Below are 24,567 nucleotides of genomic sequence, written 5' to 3' on the forward strand. Positions count from 1 at the left end.
TAGGTTCCACTCAAATACGGGTATGGAAATCTACCACAGGACAGGGTAATATATCGTGGGGGACAGAGACTCCGATAACAACAGAAATAGGGGACTGATAGGTGCTCGTGAGGCAATGATTCTAAATCATAATCACTCGTATAACATATTTTGCGTTTAATGCAAATATTTACACAAAATTGTCCCATAGCTTACTTGGTTGGGTTGTTTATCCGCTGTATAATGATTGTGCAATTATATTTTAACGGAACTTGCACCGATTATTTGTTTTTTTTTTATTGTAGGTGTCAAGAATTCAATATTATTTAAAACATGATTTTAGACAGAGAGTACATTTTTGTTTTGCGCTCCCTCTTTATCTTCAAATGTGAATATTGCTAGGAAGAAGCTACGATTCACACTAATATTCCATTTAAATTAAAAATGTATACTAACGCTAGCAGAAGTAACAAAAAAAAATAGCAAAAAACAGAACTGTCAAAAACACGACCGCTCAGCCTGAAACGGAAAAAACGACTGGTCAATTAGAGGTATGGACAAAAAGAGGCAACAAAAAGAAACGGGGTCTAGAAATATCAACAAACAAGTTGTAGTTGCTGCTATAAACGCCAGCATGACTCATGCCCAGATTCAAGACCTTTTTTCTACAATTAGAATTCACTGCCCATCGAAAAAAACATTTACCAAGTACGAAAGCATTATCGGGGAGTCCACAGAGAAAATCCTTCACGATTATTTGCAAGAAAACGGTAAAATAGAGGGCCGAATGGCACTGAAAGCTGATGGAAAGATTGAATCCAACGGAATAGTCGATACGTGTGTTATAGTTGATGACCGTTAGTGCACACAAAGTTATGGTAATAGATACACTGCATTATCTTGTTGTGGTGTTGTAATTGGATTCTATCCAAAAAGACTCCTACGTGTAGGAATTAGAAACAAGTATTGCTGCATCTGCATGGCAAATCGACAACAAGAATCTACTTTGGTTCCTGAATATAGATGTATTATGAACTGGAGTGGTTCTAGCACTGCGATGAAATCAGATATACTGGTAGAGGCCTTTCGTGTTGCACCAGCTATGCATAAACTAAAATATACAAAGTTTATAGCTATTGGTGATTCAAGTACCCATTCAGACAAAGGTATCATATGGTGGAATAGCGGAAGAAATTGAATGCGCCTATCATGCTTGTAAGTGTTTGAAAAAGAGACTTTATAACAAATTCAAAGAAAGCGCAGAATGTAGGAAATTTCTCAGCGGTCCAGTAATAAAAAAATTGTGACGATTTCGCAAGAAAAGCAATTGTGCGAACCACTACACATGTCATATCGTCAAAAGATCTGATTAGAGAGTTAAACGCAATTCCTTTATATTTTTTTCGTGGGGACCACAGACAGTGTTCATCTTGCTGTCAGTTATCCGGAAAAATCGTGGAACTGGAAAATGAAAAATCCCAAGCAGTGCGTTCATTAGTCATTCATATGAAGCGTTTGACACCCTCATTAGACAAGATCGCTTACTGATCGGAACGGCACAATTAATTTGGCAGAGTATTTTATGTCCACTGTTGCTAGGTTTAAAGGCAAAAAAAATAACATAGTAATTAAGAGGGTACATTATAACACCCGTTCTGCATCTGCAGGAATACGGTATGCAATGGGACATTTAGATTAGCGAGAGATTTTTAGAAAAGGCATAGGAGCAACTCCAACTCGTCCATTGAAAAAAACTTACACGTGAAAGAATTATGGCTAGCTTAAGGTAAAAAAATGCAAAGCCAAAAAGCGCATATTTGGCAGTGTTTCAGGAAAGATTGCTAGCCGAGGAGATAAAAACTATGGTCCCAACGCAATTGCTCCAGATCTTGACGCAGAAACTTTTGAAAATACAAAAGTGGCTGTTTTGCAGCGCTTACAGTGTTCAGAGTCAGAGAGAATTGCCAGATTGAATTATCCACACGCCTTCAGGGAGTCTGTATCGACGATAGTTGGCAGCTGCAGAGAAAAAATAGAATTACTTCTTCAGTAGCAGGGCTTATATGCAAGCAGCGTGTTAAGACAGTAGCTCCAGTTGTGAAACAACTTCTGTATCCTAAGCAATACAGAATTAAAGCAATGGAATACGGTCATATCCATGAACCGAAGGCAAAGTCGTCTTTTGAAATAAAGTTTGACCGCAAAATTAGTCCTGCTGGCTTATATCCGCAAACGTTTCACATTTTTGGCTGCTAGTCCTGACGGCATAGTACTGTTCCCATCTGGGGAAAAAGCAATAATAGATGTTAAATGTCCCATATATACATTTTGTCCCATTTTGTCCCACAGCTATTAAATGTCCCATAGATACATTTATTGACATCAAAATTCCGTTTTTAAAAGTTTCGATTACTATTGAGCCGTATCGCTTTTTTTACGTATATATATGAGGGGGTTCTCCCCTTAGTCAATACCACGCTCTTTATGTTAAAAGTTAAAAAAAATTTTAATTCACTAAACCCAGAATCACAAAGTCCTTTTAATTAGAATAGATAGCTCTTTTGAAAGCACTAAAAAAAAACTGTAGCGTAAAGAGCGAGGTATTGACTTGGGGTAGACCCCCCTCATATAAGTAATAAGTTCTGTTCGTTTTAAGTTCTAATGTTGCTTCTTACTTTCAGTTGAAAAATTTTCTTTTTTTAAATTTAATTTCTGATCGTTTTTTAAATAATGCTTGGAAATCTGGCGCACCCTTCATAGAAATGTCCCTTACCCCAAAGAAACATCCTTCACAAAGATTCTCCCGAGTACCTCCCTTCTCCAGTCCCCCCCCCACCAGAAAAAATTCCTTCCTGAAAATGTCTGTATACTTCCCAATAACCAATACAATATGTAAGCAATGGGCAAAGTTCATATATTGCAGCCCTTCCCCTGGGAACTGTGGGGGATTAACTCATCCTAAAAGACATTTTTATTAGATTTTCGACTATGCTGAACAAAATGGCTATCTCAAAATTTTAATTGGGTGACTGAGAAAAAATGAGCGTGGGAGGGGGCCTAGTTGCGCTCCATTTTTTGGAGGGCACGCATCGTGATCTTTCTTCGAGCAAAAAATGCAAATTTCCACTTTTTTGCAGATAGGAGCGTGAAACTTCTTTAATAGGGTTCTCTGATAAGCTGAATGTGATGATGTAATTTTCGTTAAAGTTAATTAAAAATGCAAAATTCCACATTTTTGCAGATAGGAGTTTGAAGCTTTCTTTAATAATGTTCGTTGATAAGCTGGATCTGATGGTGTGAATTTCGTTAAAGTTAATTGAAAAATTTGCAATTAAAGCAAAATTGTATTGTTAAAAAAAAATTGAGCTTTGAGAAAGTCTAACTTTAGCTTAAAGAGCGAGGCGTTGAGGATGGGGCAGCCCCTTTCATATACGGAATAATTTCTCTTCGTTTTAAGTTTTAACGTCATTCCTGAATTTTAGTTAAAATAACTTGTTTTTTTTTATTTCATTTGTGAACGTTTTTTAATTAATGCTGGTTGTTATTTTTGATAACCGCGCATGAATAATTACAATAAAATTTGCATATTAATTTTACTTTTATTTGGTTAAAAGGCTTTCTCGAAGCTTGTTGAATTTTATTTACGAACATTTTTATTAGTAATAAATATAAGTAACTTACGAATTAACTTACGGAACGAACTTCTATATTAATAGATTTTTAATACGTATATTTGGGGGTTCGCCCCCTAGTCAATACCTTGCTCTTTAAGCTAAAGTTCGAATTTTGTTCCAATTTTTTAAAATGATCCCTTAATCACAAAGGCCGTTATTTAGAATAAATAGCTCTTATGAAAGTGCTAAACAATCTTTGGCTTAAAGAGGCATTGACTAGAAGTTGAACCCAATCATATAGCTAATATTTTTTTTTCGTTTTAAGTTTTGATGTTGCTCCTTACTTTCAGTTAAAAAACTTGTTTTTTTACATTTAATTTCTGATTTTTTTAAAAAATAATGATGGTAAATCTGGCGCCCCCTTCATGGCAATGTCCCTTCCCCCATGAAAACTTCCTTCATGAAAAGATCCTCCCATATAACCCCCGACCCACCTCCACCCCCCACTACCAGAAAAAATTCCCCCTGAAAACGTCTGTATACTTCCCAATAACCAATACTATATGTTAACATTGGGTAAAGTTCATAACTTTCAGCCCTCCCCCTGGGGGCTTCGAGGGATTAAGTCATCCTAAAAGACATAGTTATAATATTTTCGACCATGCTGAACAAAATGGCAATCTCAAAATTCTGATCAGGTGACTTTGGGAAAAAAATGAGCGTGGGAGGGGGCTTAGTTGCCCTCAATTTTTTTTGGTCATTTAAAAAAGGCACAAGAAATATTAATTTTCTTTTGAATGAGCCCTCCAACGATATTCTAGTACCATAGGGGTAATGCGATCACCCCTGGAAAAAAAACAAAACAAAAAACAACAAATAAACACGCATCCGTGATCTTTCTTCTGGCAAAAAATGCAAAATTCCACATTTTTGTAGATATGAGCTTGAAACCTGTACAGTGGGGTTTTCTGATACGCTGAATATGATGGCGTGATTTTCATTAAGGTTTTTTAGCTTTTAGAGAGTCTTCCCTCTTTTTTCAAATATCAGCCAAATTGTGTCAGGCCCTTAACTGTTAATAGATAAGATTAAACTTGATGAAACTTATATATTTGAAATCAGAATTAAAATTTGATTATTTTGATGTTCTTTTGGTATAAAAAATTCCGTTTTTTTTAGAGTTTCGGTTACCATTAAGCTGGGTCGCTCCTTACTTACAGTTCGTTACCACGAACTGTTTGATCTGCTGCGAAGCTCTTATACAGTTTAGAGACTATCGATGTTAAGAAAACTGGTGGGAATCCATAGAAATCCAAAATATTTTCATTTTATGTATATTTCGTCTGTATGTATGTATAAATATTTGATAAAGGTTTTGATAGTTTATCAGGAAATACTTTTACTAAATCAATCGGAATATCAAAGGAGGCATATTCAAGCTCTCCTTGTTTTTTTCATTCCATGGATTTCGTTGTGCAACATTTTCGCTTGCAATTCAATGTGATTTTTGCTGTTTCTATTTTCATACCTTTTTCTTTAGCTGTTCAGAGTAATTTGTCCTCTTGTGTAATTGTGCGTGCATCCTAGATTCTAACAACAATACGACCACCCCTAGGGGAAAAGTATGTAATTTTGCTCTTTAAGTGTACATAAATGTGATGTTGCACACACAATTATTTTTCCAATATTAAGGCTCTAAACGACTTTTCTGAAACTCGTGACCTATTCAAATCATTTTTTCAGGCCAGAAAATCTCAGGGTGACAATTTTCAAAATAACAATAATATGGAGCTGTTTACAAGAAAAAAATTATAAATACATATACATACATACATGCATACACAGTTGCTCGTTTAAAGAGAGTAAATAGATCAATGATTTTTGTTTTAGTTGCTATTTTGTTGTTATTAATCATATTATCAGTTGAAGATTGGTCAAACTTTACCCTGAATAGCTGGGGTTCACGGAGGAGGCACCCACTCTCATATAGCATTATTTCTACTAGTTCCAAGTTTTAGAGTCGCGTTTTACTTTTAATTTTTAAAAAAAAAAATTTTTTCATCCGGCGAAAAATCTCCATTGATACGCATTTAATACATATTCACTTGATGATCCGAAAGGGGGAAAAAAATGATCGCTAATTCCCCCCCCCCCTCTACGGAAAATTCCCCTACCTGCAACATTGAGCAGCCACAGATAAAGTAAAAATGTGTACCTCGAAATGTCGATCAGATGTCTTAAGGGGTAACAAAATGACAAGATATCTGAATTTTTAATTAAATTTAATAATTCGTTTTAAGTAAAAAAAAAGAGTCAAAAGCTCATCACATTTCCGTATGAAAATGGCCAGGACCCCTAAATCAAAATAATCAAGCAATAGTTTAAGTAAAAAAATAGTAAAATAAACAAAAAGAGAGAGAGAGAGAGAGAGAGAGAGAGAGAGGGGGAGAGAGAGAGAGAGAGAGAGAGGGAGGAAGAGAGAGAGGGAGGGAGAGAGAGATAAAGAGAGCGAGAGAAAGAGAAAGGGGGAGAGAGAATGTTAAAATTAATATTTTTTTTAACTACTATCCGCTCTGCACATGTATGCAGCACAAGTGGACACCTGTCTACTTTAAACAAACTCCCTCTCCCGTCCCCCAGCACAATAATAATTGGCTAAAGTTTTCAAAATAGAGCAAAAAGAAGCGCAAAACTGTATCTACTCGAAAAATGCACTGAAATGAATATATTCTACTTACAGCAGACATGTCCACGTCCCCTCGTGAATCTTCCGAGAGATTACGATCAGAAGATACGTCGGAGCTTGGCTCCATTCCATGTCCTGGGCTTCTAAATGGAACAGTTAAATTGCTATCGCTGAGTTCATCTTCGACTTCATCTTCGACAAGATCAATGAGTACCACGTCTTAAATAAATAAAATTAAACGACATATACAGATAACACATAAAATTGTGTAATTAAATATATATATAATCAAACATGCATATCTGTTGCTTAGAAAATCTAAGAAAGTACTTAATGGTCGTTGCTGTTACGCAGAAAAAAAATTGCCTAGTCGCGCAAAAATATGGAATATAGTTCAATAAATTGCTTGCCAAAGTAAAAGATTCTGCTAATGCTAAAAAAACGAGACAGAGATACACTAGCCTGTTTAATAATATAACAAACGTGGGTCTCCCAGTTCAAATCGCTAAACTGAGGGTCATAATATTTTTTTTACTGGGCTCTTCACTTGCAACGTCTTCGAGAATTGTTATTGCACTGCTCTTAACATTTCTTCTGCACCTTTTGAGCAAAGACATGTGATTAAATTGAAGTAAAGAGCATTTGCTCTTTACTTCAATGGTATTTGATGCATGCCTACTGTTGCAAGACTAATCATAAATTCTTAATTACTTTAAATACTAATTACATTAATTACTTTAATTATCTTTAATTACTTTTAGAAATTCAAAAACAAGGGAAATTAGCAAAACTAAATTCCGTGCAAAACAAAATGCCGTTTTTTGGTAAAAGTGATTCTATTTTTTTTTTTTTTTTTAATTAACAAAGACATTGAACTGTTAATTTCCGTTCGAAAGAACCCTCTTGCGACATTCTTGGACCACTGGGTTGATACAATTGCCCCTTAAAAAGACACACACAACCGTTATCTTCCTTCTGTATACACAGTTACAAGCACAGGACTAAGTAACCAACGCCTAAAAAATACTAAGATTCGTAGAAAAAGATGAGCTATAAAAAAACAAAACTTTAAAGGACCAAGCATAGTGATAATAAAAAATGATTTTTTTACACTGTGGCAACTTACTGATTTTTTACACTGTGGCAACTAATCAGGATGTGGCAACTAATCAGAAATCAGGATACAATTTTCAATGAAAAAAACAAATCCACATTTGCTTTTGCAGTTTTGGTAAAAATCGGGCGCTAAATTAAAAAGATAAAAATGTGGGCGAAACATCAGAAAAAAATAGCTAAGAACATACAGCACCAAGCAGCTTAAGAAAGTAAACCTTTAACTGGGAATCGACAGATTTACAGACAAATATTCAAATTCGACTAATTGGTTTTGCGGATTTATTTCACAATTCAACGTTGACAAAAATGTGATACTGCCCCCCTAAAAGCTTCACACTCTTCAAAATGTCAAAAGACTTGGTTGAATTTTAACTTTTTAGTTCTACAAGGATATACTCTAAAGTTTAGGCATTAATAAAAAAAAAATGCTAAAAAAAATCATTTACAACATGATCAGATTTTATAAAGGAATTTTCGTGGCAGATTTGTCATTCCACAATAAAATAACAACATTATTGGCAGTTCGGAAGATATTACAAAAATATACTAAAATATTTGTTTTTAAGAACCTACTTTTATATATATATAAATTAAAGCAACCCCCCCCCCCATTTATGCCCTTCCTCCCTCCCCTTAAAGTTTCTGTCCTGCTCGTAAAAACGTAACAAAACAGCATAAAAACAAATTTTTATTGTGATTCTTAATTTTTTTTTGTAACATACCCCCTCCCCCCTCTCAACGTAATCCTGGAAACGGCATTGATTATTTTACAAGGCAAAATAAAAAAAGTATACTTGCTAGGGCAGGTTGCAATGGCACATTAATAACTTTTATAACACCATTATTTCTGGGCAAAACATTATTTTTGGGTTTAGAGTAAAACGATCATTCCTATTCTTTCCATACTAAATTTATTCCATACTAAAATAACTATATATTGGCAGTTCGGCAGATAATTTCCAAATATACTAGAATTTGTTTAGATCTGCTTTCAACATTTAGAGATATTTCATTTTCTTGCTTTCTGGCTAAAAATATTGTTCTCATACTAACCAACGTAAAAGCTTTTGGCTATTTTAGTAAAAGCTCTTAAAGACTTACTTACCATCATTTGTTGTTATAGCATGGTAAATCCTTTTATCAAGCCAACTTCTGTTTTTTTTAGTTTTAGTATCAAAAGATTTATTGAATCGATTATAGTAAAGTTAAGCATTCATATAGGAAATTTTATTCCCCATTAGCCATTAAATAAGAAGCTAAATTGAATAAGTCTATTCTAAAACTTACATTTAATTTTATCTGTGTCAAAGCGCATTAGACGAACACAAAAAACAATTAAGTTTTTTCACCAGTAGGTAATTGTAGAATCAACAAACAACGAACCACACTTAGAAACAATAGGGAAATAGTTTCTTCTTTATTTTTCAAGATAGTGGAATTCTAACTCTAAATGAATATTTTAGCCCTATGTCAAAGGACAGTCCTCAGCACAACACAGGCCAAAATATTAAATATGAAAATATTAAAAATAAACTTATATTAAAGACTAATAATGTTTTATACGTTAATACAGCAATGAATCCTATTTCATAGATTGTGTAATAAATATAAAAAATTATTATTAATATTATAAATATGTAAATTGTATATAAAATAATATGAAAAATTATATTATAAATAAAATAATTTCATAAATTATATACTTGACTTACAAATTGCCTCAGAAACGTTTAGTTCAGTTTTTGCCGTGTTTATCCTCCTGGGACCTGGTGTCCACGTCTGTGGACACCCCCATAAAATATTTTTTGTGCAAAGGCCTCGCCATCTAGCAAAGATTTAGTTGTTTCAACGTGCTTTTTGGACCTGAAAAGTCATCTACGATTTTTTTCAGAAAGTTTCTGCGACTTTTAGTGGTTTTTTTACAAGCTAGAAAAGGCTAAAATAAGCAGATGAAAAAAAGCAAAGGTAAGAAAAAAGAAAAAAAAAGAAAGTAGTGAGAACGAGTTCTGAGAAAAATCAGGTGTACTCTCTTGATTGTAGACAGTGCTTAGATAGTTTTAAAAGCAGTTAGTTCGATAAGGGCCATCTTTTGGAACTTGGAAAACCTCCATGTCCACGTCTGTGGACAGGCGGTTCCAATCGAGTAAAAAGCTAGGGTTGATTTTTTGTAGTTCAAATCTTGATTCTAATGGGGATAGCAGAGGCCAATGATTGTTTTATTTACTAAATTGGCAACAACTTAGCCGCCACTCACCCATAAGAAATCGCCACCCCCATAAAGTTTCCCCACCCACCCCCATTCTGTCTCCCATACCCATTTCTTCCATACATTATAAAAAACTTTTATTCCCTTTTTTGAAAATAAAATCAACCAAAATCACAACTCGTAAGTCTGCTAAAAATTAAACGATTTTGTATATATTATTTTTTCATTGTTGAATATTTGGTTATTTTATTTGTTACCCTTTTTATCTTTTTATATTATGACCTTTAAAATATTTTATAGTTATGACCTATATTTATGACTATTGTATTTTGTATTTTCTGACTGTTACATGTCGTGTTTTCGTTACAGTGGTAACTCTGTGTTGTTATTGTATTTTTTTTTACTAAGAAATGCAAATTTGGTCCACTAGGGTTTGTGAGTAGTTATTTTGCCAATCACTATCTATCTATCTATCTATCTAGCTATTAGTTTCAAGCTTACTAAACCTGTTCCTTTATTGTAGTTTCCCTTGATGACGCCCTTGGAATGCTCGATGAGAGTGACCTGGACATCTCTGATTTAGATGATGATGAGGAATGGATAAAAAACTACTCCTTGTCGTCTTCAGACTCTGACAGTGAACCAGCTGTTGCAGCCATTCTGTCATCAAGTAGTTATGCTGTTCTTCCAAATGTTGAAAGTGAAGAATCTGATGACAACGTACCCTTAGCAACCCATGCCAAACGCTTGAAGGCTGACAAAGTAGCAGCAACCTTGTCCTGGAGGAAGTCTAGGCGGTTTGATAATCATCGTGGGCCGGACGTGGGCCCCGCTCATTTCCAGGACCACGACGAGTGGAGTACAGAACAATTCTGTTTGCAATATTACCCGGAGAGCTTCTTCGAACGTATAACTTTTTGCATGAACTACAACTATCAGTTGGCCCACCACAAAAGCTTGAATGTATCTCCAGACGAGCTGAAAATTTTTGTTGGCATTGTCATCCTGATGGGGAACCTCAAGTTTCCTCGGATCCGCATGTTCTGGTCTGGGAAGTTTAGGGTGGAAGCCATATCACAAAAGATGACTCGAGACAGATTCTTCACAATCCGGTCGAACCTGAAGTTCGTTGTTGATTCAGAAATCTCAGACGAAAAAAAAACCGAAAATAGGCTTTGGAAGGTGCAGCCGATCCTTGACAACTTCAGGAATATCTGTCTCCAGTTGCCACGGGACAGGAACTGTTCAATTGACGAACAGATGATACCCTTCCAGGGTATGTCGACTCTCAAGCAATATGTCCCTAACAAGCCCAATCCGGTTGGATTAAAGAATTTTGTCCTTGCCAGCTCCTCAGGGCTGATACTTGACTTCCAAATCTACCAGGGAGCCACCACCCTGGGAGAACAGCTAGTAGCACAGGGCTTGTCAGCTGGGATCGCACTGCACTTGTCTGAGACCCTACCAGAAGGTACATACGTCTATTTTGACCGATTCTTCTCGTCTGTTAAGCTCCTCGACATGCTGGCTGAAAGAAAAATAAATGCGACCGGAACTATCATGAAGAACCGTTTGGGTGCCAACGGTCCAACGCTTTTTACCGAAACAGAAATGAAAAGAAAGGGTAGAGGAACCGCTGTCATGTCTGTGCGCTCAGATAGAAAATGGCCGTGACCCAGTGGTATCATAACAAAGTGGTTCTCCTGTCTTCAAACTGCAAAGGTATAGAAGAGGAGACAGAGGTCAAACGGTATGACAAGCGCCAGGGGTCTTACGTGCAGGTCAAATGTCCACAAGTAGTCTCCGACTACAACACCTACATGGGTGGGGTCGACCTTGTGGACCGCATGGTCAGCTATTACCGATTTGAGACGCGTACTAAAAAATGGACTGTGCGTCTGTTTCATCATTTTGTGGATGCTGCACTAGCCAATGCATTTCATGAACTGAAGGGCCATGGCCCAGAAGTTTCTGGTGACCTCAAACAGCTCATTGATCTTCGTTTCAACGTGGCCGAGTTTTTGCTCAATTCTGGAAGCTCGGAGTCACGAGGTCAAGAAAATAGCAACGAAGAGCCATTGGGTGAAACTCAACACCGTGTTTTGAGTGTGAAAAAGAGGCCAATCCCTCCACCATATGCCAGAGCTGCACTGCATGTACCAGAATTTTGTGACTTGGCGAATGCAGCCCGGTGCAAAAGGCCTGGATGCTGCAAAAGGTCAGGATGGATGTGTTTGCAGTGTAAAATCATTCTCTGCTTGACACAAGACAACAACTGCTTCAAGAAATTTCATGAAGAGTAATGTTTTGTTTTCAACGGTTTGACAAATCTCTTTTAATAGACGAAACAGATTTTTACTATACTCTTAGCTCAATAGGGACCCAATGTCCACACCTGTGGACATCCTCCAGAGGGAGGGAGGGGGGTTCAACTTTTTTTTTTAGTTGATCAATGGTCAAAATAATTTTTTTAAAGTAAACTACAAAGAAATGAACATAATCAGAAAAGTATTTCTATGGTCAGGTCTCAGGAGGTTATGATATAAAATTTTCTAGTCGATTTAATTTTTCATTTACTGATTTATGCTTTAAGAAGATAAAATTAGAAATAAAAGTGATAATTACATCCTAATTGAAACTCAAGTATTTGACACTAGTCGTTATATTTGCTTAATTAAAAAGTAATTGTCAAATTTTGACAAAAAGGAAAGTAAAAGTGGAGAAAAGAAGAAAAAAATGCAATCGTTAGAATGCGTTACCATGCGAATTTGATTTATTTGTAGCAGGAGAGTGAACTGAGTCAAACGATGGATACTGGCCTTGATGAAGACTGCTATTGCTGTTACTATTTCTACAACTGCTTCTAGACGGTGGTGATGAATAGCCATGGGCTTCATTTCGTTTCTCTTCGGTGTGATGCACTCCTGCTTTTCGCTTTGAAGTATTCAACTTTTCGTTGTTTATGGGCATAAATTTCAAATTTTCACCTTTTTTCTAAGTTGATTTATTTGTAGCATAAGAGTGAACTGAGTCAAACGATGGATACAGGCCTTGATGAAGGCTGCTTCTGCTGTTACTATTTTTACGACTACTTATAGACGGTGGTGATGAATAGCCAAGGGCTTACTTTCGTTTCTCTTTGGTGTGTTGCACTGCCTTTCGATTTGAAGGATGCAATTTTTCCTTGTTTGTGGGCACAAAGGTAAAATTTTAACTTTTTTTGCGAATTTGACTCATTTTTAGCAGGAGAGTGAACTGAGCCAAACGATGGATACAGTCCTGGATGATGGCTTCTATTGCACTTAATATTTGTACTCCTAGTTCTAGATGGTGGTGATAAATAGCAATGGGCTTCATTTTGTTTCTTTTCGTTGTGCTGCACTCCTGCTTTTCGCTTTGAAGGATGCAACTTTTCGTTGTTTGTGGGCATAAAGTTCAAATTTTCACTTTTTTGCGAATTTGACTCATTTGTAGCAGGAGAGTGAAATGAGTCAAACGATGGATACTGGCCTTGATGAAGGCTGCTATTGCTGTTACTATTTCTACTACTGCTTCTAGACGGTGGTGATTAATAGCCATGGGCTTCATTTCGTTTCTCTTCGTTGTGCTGCACTCCTGCTTTTCGCTTTGAAGGATTCAACTTTTCGTTGTTTATGGGCATAAATTTCAAATTTTCACCTTTTTTCGAAGTTGATTTATTTGTAGCAAAAGAGTGAACCGAGTCAAAAGATGGATACTGGCCTAGATGAAGGCTGCTATTATTCCTACTATTTTTGCTACTACTTCTAGACGGTGATAAATAGCCATGGGCTTCATTTCGTTTCTCTTCGTTGTGCTGCACTCCTGCTTTTCGCTTTGAAGGATTCAGCTTTTCTTTGTTTATGGGCATAAATTTCAAATTTTCACTTTTTTGCGAATTTGATTTATTTGTATCAGGAGAGTGAACTGAGTCAAACGATGGATACTGACTACAACTGCTAGAACGATAGAAATATCTACAACTGCTTCTAGACGGTGGTGATGAATAGCCATGGGCTTCATTTCGTTTCTTTTTGTTGTGCTGCACTCCTGCATTTCGCTTTGAAGGATGCAACTTTTCGTTGTTTGTGGGCATTAAGTTCAAATTTTCACTTTTTTTGCGATTTTGATTCATTTGTGGCAGGAGAGTGAACTGAGTCAAACGATGGATAAAGACCTCGATGATGGCTGCTATTGCTCTTACTATTTGTACTACTCCTTCTAGACGGTGGTGATGAATAGCCATGGGCTTCATTTCGTTTCTTTTCGTTGTGCTGCACTCCTGCTTTTCGCTTTGAAGGATGCAACTTTTCGTTGTTTATGGGCATAAATTTCAAATTTTCACATTTTTTCGAAGTTGATTTATTTGTAGCAAAAGAGTGAACTGAGTCAAACGATGGATACTGGCCTTGATGAAGGCTGCTAATGTTGTCACTATTTCTGCCACTATTTCTAGACGGTGGCGATGAATAGCCATGGGCTTCATTTCGTTTCTCTTTGTTGTGCTGCACTCCTGCTTTTCGCTTTGAAGGATGCAACTTTTCCTTGTTTGTGGGCATAAATTTCAAATTTTCACTTTTTTGCGAATTTGACTAATTTGTAGCAGGAGAGTGAACTGAGTCAAACGATGGATACTGACTACAACTGCTAGAACGATAGAAATATCTACAACTGCTTCTAGACGGTGGTGATGAATAGCCATGGGCTTCATTTCGTTTCTCTTCGTTGTGCTGCACTCCTGCTTTTCGCTTTGAAGGATTCAACTTTTCGTTGTTTATGGGCGTTAATTTCAAATTTTCACATTTTTTCGAAGTTGATTTATTTGTAGCAAAAGAGTGAACCGAGCCAAAAGATGGATACTGGCCTTGATGACGGCTGCTATTACTCCAACTATTTTTAACGCTGCTCCTAGACGGTGGTGAGAAATAGCCATGGGATTCATTTCGTTTCTTTTCGTTGTGCTGCACTCCTGCTTTTCGCTTTGAAGGATTCAACTTTTCGTTGTTTGTGGGCATAAAGTTCAAATTTTCAAATTTTTCTAATACTGCTTCACTTTTTTGGGATTTTGATTTATTTGTAGTAGGAGAGTGAACTGAGTCAAACGATGGATACTGGCCTTGACGAAGACTGCTATTGCTGTTGCTATTTCTACAACTGCTTCTAGACGGTGGTGATGAATAGCCATGGGCTTCATTTTGTTTCTATTCGTTATGGTGCACTCCTGCTTTTCGCTTTGAATGATACAACTTTTCATTGTTTGTGGGTATAAATTTCGAATTTCCACTATTTTGTGAATTTGATTTGTTTGTAGCAAAAGAGTGAACCGAGTCAAACGATGGATACTGGCCTTGATGACGGCTACTATTACTGCTATTGACGGCTGTCTCCGTAGGCCTGTCACGATATTTTTCAGTACTATTTTCAGCAACGTGAATTTTCCTTATTTCTATTTTTCTTTTCTTCTGTTCAGAAACCAGGGGCATATCAAATTCCTCAGGATAAATTTGTTGATCCCATTTTATTCGGATTTTGTCAGTGTCAAATTTATAGGTCTCGTTAAACTTTGACCTCTGTATTTTCAACGGCACGTCAGGTCTACTAGAACATGCCCCATATTTTCGTCGTTTACTGGAATGATTGTCTTCATTTTCTGCCACTTTGACTTATTTGGCAGAACTACCAACTAAAAAGTCTTCGTGATCAGAATGATGCTGATATTGTTTGTCTTGAGGCAAAATACCAAGAGAAGAGAATTCTTCTTTATTTTTCAAGATAGTGGAATTTTAACTGTAAATGAATATTTTATCCCTATGTCAAAAGACAGTCCTCAGCACAACACAGGCCAAAATATTAAATATGAAAATATGAAAAAGAAACTTATATTAAAGACTAATAATGTTTTATACGTTAATACAGCAATGAATCTTATTTCATAAATTGTGTAATAAATATAAAAAATTATTATTAATATTATAAATATGTAAATTGTATATAAAATAATATGAAAAATTATATTATAAATAAAATAATTTCATAAATTATATACTTGACTTACAAATTGCCTCAGAAACGTTTAGTTCAGTTTTTGCCGTGTTTATGATATAAAATTTTCTAGTCGATTTAATTTTTTATTTACTGATTTATGCTTTAATAAGATAAAATTAGAAAAAAAAGTGATAATTAAATAATACATGAAACTCAAGTATTTGAAACTAGTTGTTTTATTTTCTTAATTAAAAAGCAATTTTAAAATTTTTACAAAAAGGAAATCAAAAGTGGAGAAAAGAATACAAAAATGCAATCGTTAGAATGATCGAAAACTTTTGCTTAGTAAGAACAAAAAAAGTAAAAAAAAGACTATTTCATTTATTAAGGCCAGGACATAAATGCGGCTAAATTAGCATATACTCATACCACATTGTCCAACACCAAGGACAAACAGTGCCAACCGATACCAAACGGCAGCAAAATTAGGCCTACTCACAAATAAGTGGAAATTCCAATTAAAAGAAAATACGTGATAGATTGGACCTAATCAGATAAACAGAGATAAAGAACACTTACTATTTAAATTAATTATTTGAAAACTAATTTTTACTACAGTTGTATAATACGTGTCATTTTTATTTTTTTTTTTAAGGGGGGCAACTTAAAAAGAAAGCAGAGCGAATTGGTGAGCTAGATGCAAGACAGGGGAAATCGAAAAAAAAAATAAGGGAGGGCTCAAAACCTCCCTTGCGTGTTTGTCTGTCAGCGATGTTTTTTGTACCATTTATCTATGACCAAAATTATTACTTTCCTACTTTCAATGAAAAATAGGCATTACCGCCCTGTCAAAATTTACAGAAATTTTTGTTAGAATTAATTTTTCGAAGAACTGATAAAGACTTGCGGGTTGGTAAAAGAGTTTGCAAACTGCATGGTGGACTTTCTTATCTTCCAATTTATATGGTGTTTTTATTTACTTTAATATAATAATACCAGAAAACCGTGCTTCGTCTGGGCACTCGGCACACGGCAGGCTTGTATATAGATATATTTCTCACAAAAGCCTCATGGGCCATGGTTATTACAAATACGACAGACCACATAAAAACATGATAAGTTCAAACACTTTTTAAAATAACACTACGATAGAAAACCCTTCCTATGTCTCATCCCCACACTCACAAAATTTCCCAAATTTTAATTTTTTTCGAATTATTTTTTTAGATTTCTTTAATTTCTTTTTTAGACATTTTTTTTAGAATTATTTATTCGAAGAAGTGATAAAACTGTGCGGGCTGGTTAAAGAGTTTGCCAACTGCATGGCGACTTTCTTATCTTCAAATTTAGAATGTGTTTTTATTTATTGTTTATATAATAATACCAGAAGCCCATGCTTCGTCTGGGCCCCGGCACTGGGCACATGGTAGGCTTGTATATATCTGATTCTCTAATTACATATTAGCATGATCATCGCGTTATTCTTTAGTTTTAAGTCATGAGGTCTCAAATCAGCAATTTCATCTGAATTAAATTCTTCCGTGAATTCAATTCCTCATTCCTTTTAATGCATCAAAGAATCGTCCATTTTATAGGATTTGTTTTCTCCTGGGACTTGTTGTGATTCTCACTGTTGCCTCTCTTCTAACTGCAGATTTCGTTTACGATTCGGTATGATCATCTCTGTCGCTTTTATTCTAACTGCAGATTTCTTTATCCGCTATTTTCATTTGGGATTTGACCCAATTCCTGTTGTCTCATGTCTTCTAGCCGTAGATCTCGCTGCGCTTTATTTTCGTGTATCATTACCTCAGACAATTTTCCATGCCTTTTTCGTTAGCTATTCGTATTCACTCAAAATCATGTCCAATTTCAAATGGCGATACAGATAAAAAAAAAATCCCAGCTTTTCCCCAGTCGTGATATTTTTTTTTTAATTTGGGTGTTTTATAATTAATGAAAAAACACGAAGGTTCCAATGTCAATGAAATGAAAAATCTTTTTAGTTTCAAGTCACAGGGTGGCAAATCAGTAATTCCAGTTGAATTAAGAAATTCTTGCGAAAATTCAATTCCTCCTTCCTGTTTGTCCTTTACAGAGGCTAAAATGACATGTTCCTTATTCCATTGTAATTCTGTTATATCTCAATTATGCAATACTATAATTATCGTGTTATTCTTTAGTTTTAATTCACAATTTCGTTTACAATTCAATATGATTTTTGCTGCTTCTTGTTCCGTCCCTTTTTCTTAAGCTCTTTAGAGTAATTTGTCATCTTGTGTAATTTTGCACGTGTCATAGATACTGAAAACCAATTCCTCCTTCCTGTTTATCCTTCACAGACTCAAATACGCTAAACTGACACATTCCTTCGTTGTGTTGTAATTTTGCTTTATCTCTAACAGTACATTTCGTTGAGAAACATTATCGCTTGCAATTCAATGTGATTTTCGCTGATCGTTGTTTCAAATCTTTTTCTTAAGCTGTTCGGAGTCACTTATCATCTTTTATAATTGTATATGCGTCATATATACTAAAAACTATACGACCCCCCGGGGGGGGGGAGAATTTACTTTTTGCTCTTTGAATGAATATAAATGTGACGCTACTCATATATTTTTTTCTGGCATAAATTCAATTCCCTTTTGCTGTTCATCCTAAACCGACGTGAAAATTACTTTATTCAATTCCAGAGTGGTTAAGAAATTTAGGCGTGAATTTATTCCCTCCCTCCTATGTATCTTTGGAGATGCTAAAATAACACTTCTTCATTCTAGAGTGAAAAATCAGAAATTTCAATTGGATTGAGTAATTCTGGCATGATTTTAATTCCTCGGTTCCTCCTTCCTATTTATCGTTCACAGAATCACACACGCTAAACTAACATGTTTTTTTCATTCCATGTAATGATTTTGTTGTGCAACATTTTAGTTTGCAATTCAATGTGATTTTTGCTGTTTCTATTCTCATGCCTTTTTGTTTAGATGTTCAGAGTAATTTGTTCTCTTGTGTAATTTTGCATGCACCCTAGATTCTAAAAACAATAGGACCATCCCTGGGGAAAATATATAACTTTGCTCTTGAAGTGTATATAAATGTGACGTTACACAAATAATTATATTTCTGAAATAAAGGCTCTAAACGACTTTTCTGAAACTCGTGACCTATTTAAATCATTTTTCAGGCCAAAAAATCCCAGGGTGACAATTTTAGTTGATAACCTTTCTTGTTTCCGAATTGTTGTTCATCTATAAGTTCAAGGATCGTCTCTTTAAATCAATTAAATAAAAAAAAAAGTTTTTTAAACTGAAAGTAAGGAGCGACATTAAAACTTAAACGAACAAAAATTATTCCGTATATGAAAGGGGCTGTCCCCTCCCCAACACCTCGCTCTTTGCGCTAAAGTTTTTTATTGTTTTAAAAAATAAAGTTGTGAGACAGAGTTAAACTTTAGCGTAAAGAGCGAGGCGTTGGGGAGGGGACAGCCCTTTCATATACGGAATAATTTCTGTTCGTTTTAAGTTTTAATGTTGCTCCTTACTTTCAGTTTAAAAAACTTATTTTTTTTATTTAATTTCTGATCGTTTTTTAGTTAATGCAGCTTTTATTTTGGCTCACCGTCATTGAATAAGTAAACAAAAATTTGCATAAAAATTTTACTCTTCTTTTGCTAAATGGCTGTCTCTAAATTTGGTTCTGACGTAATTTACAAATTAACTTGCGCAACGAACTCCTATATTCGTATATTTTTCTTCTGGCAAAAAATACGTTGCAGATATAGTTGCAGATTTTTGCAGATATGAGCTTGAAACCTATGTAAAAGGGTTTTCTGATACGTCGAATCTGACGGTGGGATTTTCATTAAAATTCTTTCTCTTGCAGGGGATGTTTCCTTGCTCTTTAAGAAATCAGGTAAATTTTCCCAGGCTCGTAGCCTTTGATAAGTAATACTAAACTTAATAAAATTTATATATTTAGAATCAGCATTATAAGCTCATTCTTTTGATACAATTATTGACATCAAAATTCCGTTTTTAAAAGTTTCGATTACTATTGAGCCGTTTCGCTTTTTTTTTTTTTGTTTTTTAATTATTACGTATATGTTATTACGTATATGAGGGGGTTCTCCCCTTAGTCAATACCACGCTCTTTACATTAAAAGCTAAAAAAAAATTAACTCACAAACCCCTGAATCACAAAGGCCGTTTAATTAGAATAGATAGCTCTTTTGAAATCACTAAGAAAAACTGTAGCTTAAAGAGCGATGTCTTGATTTGGGGGACAACCCCCTCATAAACGTAATAATTTCTGTTCGTTTTAAGTTCTAATGTTGCTTCTTACTTTCAATTGAAAAATTTTGTTTTTTTTAATTTAATTTCTGATCGTTTTTTAAATAATGCTTGGAAATCCGGCGCACCCTTCATAGAAATGTCCCTTACCCCAAAGAAACATCCTCCACGGAAAGATTCTCCCGAGTAACCCCCTCCTCCAGTCCCCCCCCCACCAGAAAAAAATCCTTCCTGAAAATGTCTGTATACGTCCCAAGAACCAATACAATATGTAAGCAATGGGCAAAGTTCATATCTTGCAGCCCTTCCCCTGGGAACTGTGGGGGATTAACTCATCCTAAAAGACATATTTATTAGATTTTCGACTATGCTGAACAAAATGGCTATCTCAAAATTTAAATTGGGTGACTGAGAAAAAAATGAGCGTGGGAGGGGGCCTAGTTGCCCTCCATTTTTTGGAGGGCACGCATCCTGATCTTTCTTCGAGCAAAAAATGCAAATTTCCACCTTTTTGCAGATAGGAGCGTGAAACTTCTTTAATAGGGCTCCCTGATAAGCTGAATACGATGGTGTAATTTTCGCTAAGTTAATTAAAAACGCAAAATTCCAAATTTTTGCAGATAGGAGTTTGAAGCTTCTTTAATAATGTTCGTTGATAAGCTGAATCTGATGGTGTGAATTTCGTTAACGTTAATGAAAAAAATTTGTAATTAAAACAAAATTTTATTGTTTAAAAAATTTGAGTTGTGAGAATGTCAAACTTTAGCGTAAAGAGCGAGGCGTTTAGGAGGGGACAGCCCGTTTCATATACGGAATAATTTCTGTTCGTTTTAAGTTTTAACGTCGTTCCTTACTTTCAGTTAAAAAAAACTTTTTTTTTATTTCATTTGTGAACGTTTTTGAATTAATGCAGGTTTTGATTTTGGCTCACCGTGCATGGATAATTAAAACGAAATTTGCATATTAATTTTACTTTTATTTGGTTAAATGGCTTTCTCGAAACTTTTTGAATTTTATTTACGAACGTTTTTATTAGTAATAAATATACGTAACTTACGAATTAACTTACGTAACGAATTTCTATATTCATATATTTTTAATGCGTATATTAGGGGGTTTGCCCCCTAGTCAATACCATGCTCTTTAAGCTAAAGTTCGAATTTTGTTCCAATTCTTTAAAAATGACCCCTTAATCACAAAGGCCGTTAATTAGAATAAATAGCTCTTATGAAAGTACTAAAAAATCTTTGGCTTAAAGAGGCATTGACTAAAAGGTGAACCCAATCATATAGCTAATATTTTTTTGTTCGTTTTAAGTTTTGATGTTGCTCCTTAGTTTCAGTTAAAAAACTTGTTTTTTTATATTTAATTTCTAATTTTTTTAAGAAATAATTATGGTAAATCTGGCGCCCCCATCATGGCCATGTCCCTTACCCACTGAAAACTTCCTTCATGAAAATATCCTCCCATATAACCCCCGACCCACCTCCACCCCCCACTACCAGAAAAAATTCCCCCTGAAAACGTCTGTATACTTCCCAATAACCAATACTATATGTTAACATCGGGTAAAGTTCATAACTTTCAGCCCTCCCCCTGGGGGCTTCGAGGGATTAAGTCATATTAAAAGACATAGTTATAGTATTTTTGACCATTCCGAACAAAATGGCAATCTCAAAATTCTGATCAGGTGACTTTGGGAAAAAAATGAGCGTGGGAGGAGGCTTAGTTTCCCTCCATTTTTTTTGGTCGCTTAAAAAGGGCACTAGAACTTTTAAATTCCATTCCAATGAGTCCTCCTACGATATTTTAGGACCATTGGATCAATACGATCACCCTGGGAAAAAGAACAAAGAAAAAAAAACAAATAAACACGCATCCATGATCTTTCTTTTGGCAAAAATTGCAAAATTCCACATTTTTGTAGATAGGTGCTTGAAACCTCTACAGTAGGGTTTTCTAATACGCGGAATATGATGGTGTGATTTTCATTAAGGCTCTATAACTTTTAGGGGTCTTTCCCCTTTTTTCAAAAATCAGCCAAATTTTCTCAGGCGCATAACTTTTGATAGGTTAGATTAAACTTGATGAAACTTATATATTTGAAATCAGAATTAAAATTTGATTCTTTTGATATATCTATTGGTATAAAAAATTCCGTTTTTTAGAGTTTTGGTTACCATTAAGCCCGGTCGCTCCTTACTTACAGTTCGTTCCCACGAACTGTTTGATCTGCTGCGAAGCTCTTATACAGTTTAGAGAATATCGATGTTAAGAAAACTGGTGGGAATCCATAGAAATCCAAAATATTTTCATTTTATGTATATTTCTTCTGTATGTATGTATAAATATTTGATAAAGGTTTTGATAGTTTATCAGGAAATACTTTTACTAAATCAATCGGAATATCAAAGGAGGCATATTCAAGCTCTCCTTGTTTTTTTCATTCCATGGATTTCGTTGTGCAACATTTTCGTTTGCAATTCAATGTGATTTTTACTGTTTCTATTTTCATACCTTTTTCTTTAGCTGTTCAGAGTAATTTGTCCTCTTGTGTAATTGTGCGTACACCCTAGATTCTAACAATAATACGACCACCCTTAGGGGAAAAGTATGTAATTTAGCTCTTGAAGTGTACATAAATGTGATGTTGCACACACAATTATTTTTCTAAGATTAAGGCTCTAAACGACTTTTCTGAAACTCGTGACCTATTAAAATCATTTTTTCAGGCCAGAAAATCCCAGGGTGACAATTTTCAAAAGAACAATAATATGGAGCTGTTTACAAGAAAAAAATTATAAATACATATACATACATACATGCATACACAGTTGCTCGTTTAAAGAGAGTAAATAGATCAATGATTTTGTTTTAGTTGCTATTTTGTTGTTATTAATCATATTATCAGTTGCTACATTGTTGCTATTGTCAGATATTTTTGTAGTATTTTGGTGTAGTTTTGCTAAATAACTAACTAAATAACTAAAAATAACTAAATATAACTAAAATAACTAAAAAAAGTACTAAATAACTCTTCTTGTATCAGAATTGACTAGGAATATCCTAAAGGAGTCTTACATTGAAGAAGAGGATCCCGAACATCTTTAACTATCTCGATTTGAAATTTTAGTTTATCAGCAGAAAAGTAGATGAAATAAGTGACTAGACGGTATTTACAGCAAATCCCCTATCAGACACCAAGTCAATTTTTTTACAAGAAAATACCATATCTAATTTGTATGCAAATTGTCAACTTTGCAAAATCCTGTGCTAAACAGCGAAAAACTTTTTTTTGCTTTCATTGACATATATCGCAAATATTTTAAATAAATCTACCTACTGCCACAGTAAGTCCAGGAGATATTGATTTTAAAGAGCTCGACATCAGCTGTAAATCCTCACAAGAGAGTATACAACGCAAAATTTTTAAGCCTGTCATCCGACATTTAAACAGAATGTACATCAAATTTTTGGACAAGAACTCACATATCATTTAGCTGTTCTTCATAAAATAAGCCATAGATTTAAGTTTACTCGTTGTATGGAACATTTGGCAGAAATTGTTCTAACCTTTATTGGCAACAGGAACTGCAGAATTATAACTGCTCAAGAATGGTTCTAAATTACACTTACTGGCTTCTCCCAGGCTTTCATCTGGATTTGGAGCCAATTGGGGGCCGTCGATAACCGAAACTCGACCTTGAATCCACGCGTCACTTGAATTGCCAGTATAAGGAGCTAAAGCACACGTCGTTCCATTTTCTTCGATTTCTGTTGGAGTAGGCGTCATTTCATCGAAAAAGATGTCTGCCGGTGGCCGGAATCCACTGCCGGTGGCCAAAGGTGCATCATCACCCTCCAAAATATGCAAGATGTCTGCCGGAATCTCGACCATGTGTGGCTAAAAAAAACAATATGTCTGACTATGTTCAGAGACCATTTTAAGGGCTTGTTTAATATATTTTCTTGGTACACCCACGTTTCAGTATTCATAAACGGTACTTGACAGATAGCACACTTTGCTTTCGCAACTGGCTCTACTTATTGCATTGTAGAATGCTTTCAAAAAAACATTGGTCAAACTTTAACCTGAATAGCTGGGGTTCACGGAGGAGGCACCCACTCTCATATAGCATTATTTCTACTAGTTCCAAGTTTTAGAGTCGCTTTTTTCATATATTTTGTAAACAAAACTTGTTTTTATCCGGCAAAAAATCTTCATTGATACGCATTTCATACATAATCACTTGATGATCCGAAAGGGAAAAAAAATGATCGCTAATTCCCCCCCCCCTCTACGGAAAATTCCCCTACATGCAAAATTGAGCAGCCACAGAGAAAGTAAAAATGTGTAACTCGAAATGTCGATAAGATGTCTTAAGGGGTAACAAAATGACAAGATATCTGAATTTTTAATGAAATTTAATAATTCGTTTTAAGTAAAAAAAAAACAGTCAAAAGCTCATCACATTTCCGTATGAAAATGGCCAGGACCACTTAATCCAAATAAGCAAGCAATAGTTTAAGTAAACAAAGAGTAAAATAAACAAAAAGAAAGAGAGAGAGACAGAGAGAGAGAGAGAGAGAGAGAGAGAGAGAGAGCGCGAGAGAGAGAGAGAGAGAGAGAGGGAGAGAGAGAGAGAGAGAGAGAGAGAGAGAGAGAAGAGAGAG

General features: G+C 35.1%; 1 protein-coding gene across 1 annotated transcript in view; it reads right to left on the bottom strand.

Moving 5' to 3' along the window:
• LOC148954516 (uncharacterized) overlaps positions 1–24,567 on the bottom strand; it is a 118,093-nt gene that overhangs the window by 10,221 nt on the left and 83,305 nt on the right. The window contains exons 2-3 of the mRNA XM_089087129.1: positions 23,530–23,797; positions 6,332–6,498 (exon numbers count right to left, since the gene is read on the bottom strand). Coding sequence (XP_088943255.1) covers positions 6,332–6,498; positions 23,530–23,791 — 429 coding nt within the window. The 5' untranslated portion in view covers positions 23,792–23,797. The remainder of the gene's footprint in view (positions 1–6,331; positions 6,499–23,529; positions 23,798–24,567) is intronic.

Source organism: Artemia sp. Qi Xiang Cuo, chromosome 3, assembly GCF_049724085.1.
Source record: "Artemia sp. Qi Xiang Cuo chromosome 3, ASM4972408v1, whole genome shotgun sequence".
NCBI classification, from domain to species: domain Eukaryota; kingdom Metazoa; phylum Arthropoda; class Branchiopoda; order Anostraca; family Artemiidae; genus Artemia; species Artemia sp. Qi Xiang Cuo.